This window comes from Urtica dioica, chromosome 7, assembly GCF_054948205.1.
Source record: "Urtica dioica subsp. dioica isolate 48M chromosome 7, U.dioica_male_clone48M_v1_H2, whole genome shotgun sequence".
Classification (NCBI taxonomy): domain Eukaryota; kingdom Viridiplantae; phylum Streptophyta; class Magnoliopsida; order Rosales; family Urticaceae; genus Urtica; species Urtica dioica.
In genome coordinates, this window is record NC_142762.1 from 30323013 (window position 1) to 30326659 (window position 3647).

At 36.5% G+C, this 3647-nt stretch overlaps 1 protein-coding gene across 1 annotated transcript; it reads left to right on the forward strand.

Moving 5' to 3' along the window:
• Window positions 1–2180: 2180 nt before the first annotated feature.
• LOC149390748 (uncharacterized) lies at window positions 2181–2585 on the forward strand. Its single transcript, XM_089619849.1, has one exon. The coding sequence runs from the start codon at window positions 2181–2183 to the stop codon at window positions 2583–2585; it is 405 nt and encodes a 134-aa protein (XP_089475975.1).
• Window positions 2586–3647: the final 1062 nt, after the last annotated feature.

Below are 3647 nucleotides of genomic sequence, written 5' to 3' on the forward strand. Positions count from 1 at the left end.
TTAGGTATGTTTAGTATATCCAAATATTACAAATATATCTAATGGAAGTATGTCAATTACCTATTATGTGAAAAACTAATTTGAGCATCAATTATGTTGACCTTATTGTATATATTGTTGTTCTGCCTAAATGTGACTTCAATGTATACCTTATGTTTATTTTGTTGGGAATATTGTCCACTTGAAGATAATGAACAAATGATTACTAAATTCGATAATAAGATTACTTTATTAGCATTATATAATTAGTGGGTTGATTTCTAAACAATTAGAATCAATAACAACTATCTTTCATAGCCTCCGTATTAAACTGAGTCACGTGCTGGGCACCTGAGTTCGGGCGGTGAGCTAAAATGAGGTCGATGACTGATATACGCCTGGAAAGCTATATCTAAAGTCATATATGTGGAACACATAGGTGAAGGCTGATCACTATGTGGGAGCATTCTACACTTGTGGTAAGTGTACGACTTGGACAGGTTTTGTTTGTAGATGTGTCGTTTAAGGACCGTTACGACACACTAACCGAGGCCGCTATGATGGTCACAGTGAGACTTGATCTGAATCCTGAAGTGATCATGGACACTGGGTCATGTTACTGAGCTCTTTGACTCATTTTCTAAAAGGCTATCCATGCTAATCACAGCTTATGTCTTGGGAGTCTCTCAGAGCATGATTCGAGTGAGAAGTGATTTACAGATACGGAATCCAGCCTTCCTGAAAGAAGATTAATGTTCACTCACCTAAGGGTTGATTCCAGAACCGATAGATTGCTAGCACTTTCGAAGTAAGTAACGTTCGAAAGAATCTTTCGCTGGGGAAGCAACAATGCTTAGGGCTGATATGTATCAAGAGAAGTATAACGGAAAAATTGACTTCTCTTGACACGGGTTGAACCTGGAGGATCTTGATCACGAACTGACTATATCAGTGGACACTCGTCACGATGAGTAAATATAATTCTAGTATTAAAGGAGAGTTCAGTCTTTGCTTACAAAGTGGAGTATTTGACCAAGATTAGACGAATCGATGGAAAAAGAGAAAGGACTATTTCGTCTTTTTCATTGGATTTGTTAAGCTTCTATTACTAGATCCATAGTCCCCGATTCGGCTTTGATAAAGGCAGATAAGAACTTTCGTATAATAATGTTTATCATTATTAATCTCACTTGTTGTAATTGTGATTGACAGCATTAATTCTGGAAAACGGGTATTCGCATAATTAAATAAATATATATGGTAGAATTGTTTATTTATTGTTTGATCAAGTAAATAAACAATTATTAATTATTTGTTTATTGTTGGACCAAGTAAATAAATGATTAATTGGGTTTTAAGCAATTGGGCCTTGCACACATGGAAAAGTCGAATTAGGTTTTTTGGCACTAGGGATTGCGCAAATCACCTTGGCCGTGTGCCATCAAGTTCGAAAATTTCAAGTTGGTATTTACCAATATTTTCTCTTTAGTTGTTTAAATAAAGGAGAGAGAATAATATAAGATATTGTCTTTTATTCTCTCCTTATTTAAAAGAAAGTATTTAGGAGAATATATGAGAATATATTTAAAGAGAAAATTTCGTGGCTCTCCCTCTTGGCCGTGCGAAATTTTCTGTCTCTCCCCCTCGGAAATTCGTTTCCATTCTTAGTAAAATAAGAGCGAGATTTGAAACACCACGTTTCTCATCTAGTGAGATAAAGACTGTGTCCACTCATCTTTCTTATTCGTCTCGGAGATTACGTTTCGGAAGAATAAGATGTCATCCTCGAGTCCTTCATCAAGACGACGCAAGGAGTACGCGATTGGTTTAGGAGCGTTCTGTAGCTGAACCGAAAATCAATGTAAGTATTCGTTTTTCGCTCATATCGGTTGCTTGATAAATATGCTCTCGTGAATTAAATTAATTAAGCATAACTAGATCTTGTTAATTATAACCATAATTTAATTAGCTTATGATCAGCGTAATTAATTATTTTTCCGCATTAATATGGTTATATGGGAGAATCATCTTCAACGAGTGATATCATAGCGATTGTTCGTGTCTGATACGCGCTTGATTCCCCGACATATTTTACGTATTCTGAATCTATATAATAGATTAAGTTATTAATCAAAGCATTTATGTGTGAGCATATATTATTTATTTTGTAGCGTTTTTCATGTTTCTCCTCAATCGCAACCATGTCTATTATTAAGTTCAAAAGTCTTAATTTCTCTAAATGGTCTGAACAAGTTCAGTTTCACCTCCGTGTTCTGGATCTTGATTCGGCACTATTAAGTGAGGAACCTTCTACTCTTACTGATGCTAGCACCGTTGACCAAAGGTCTTTCCATAAAGCTTGGCAAAGATCTAACAGACTGAGCCTAATGTTTATGCAAATGACTTTAGAAGACAGCATCAAGTCAACATTTAAGAAAACTGAAAACGCTAAGGAATTTATGAAATTCGTGGAAGAAAGCTCTCAGTCCGACTCGACTGATAAGTCAGGGGTTGTGGCACTAATTGGTAAGTTAACCACCATGAAGTTTGATGGTTCTCGTACCATGCATGAGCATGTTGTCGAAATGAAGAACATTGCAGCTTGACTGAAGACCATGAGAATGGAAGTGAATGAAAATTTCCTCGTAACGTCAATCCTCAATTCCTTACCTCCTGAGTATGGCACATTTCACGTGCATTACAACATTATGAAGGATAAATGGAATGTGCATGAATTAGAAAGTATGCTCATTCAAGAGGAAGCGATGCTCAAGAAATCGGAAAATCAGTATGCCAATCACGTATAGGTCATAAACGAGCTAGAAAGAAACAATGGAAGACCGGAAAGGGCAAGCGAAGACTGTCAAAGCTTAATGAGTCATCTGCCCAAATCCACAAGAAGGAACAAAGCAATGATGTGTGTCGTTTCTGTAAAAAGAATGGACATTGGCAGAAAGATTGCCTAAAACGTAAGGCATTGTTCGAAAGAAAGGGTAAGCCTAGTGCTTTTGTATGTTTTGAATCCAATTTGCCTGAAGTTCCTTATAATACTTGACAGATTTCTTCTGGTTATACCTGCCATGTCTATCTAATGAATCATTAGCTCATTTGTGGCACAAACGTCTGGGTCATATATCCAAAGAAAGCATGAAAAAGGTTAGTAAACAATGATATCTTACGTGATTTGGATTTACTGATCTTGGAGTTTGTGTTTAGTGTATTAAGGAAAAGCACACTAGACACACGCTTAAGAAAGCAGCCACAAGAAGCTCATAGCTCCTTGAAATCATACACACCGACATTTGTAGGTCATTTGACGTTCCATCACTTGGTGGAGAAAGGTATTTCAGCACTTTTATCGATGACTTTTCACGTTATAGATATATCTATTTGTTGCATGAAAAATCTCAATCGATAGATACCCTAGAGGTGTTTATCATGAAGTTGAAAGACAATTTGATATAAAGGTGATGATTGTTAGATCTTACAGATGTGGTGATACTATGAAAGATATGATGAAAATGGACAGCGCCCTGGTCCATTTGCTAAGTTCCTAGAAAGCTGTGGCATCTGTGCTCAATACGTTATGCCAGGAACACTACAACAAAATGGTGTAGCAGAAATGCGTAATCGTACTTTAATGGATATGGTTAGGAGTATGTTAAGCA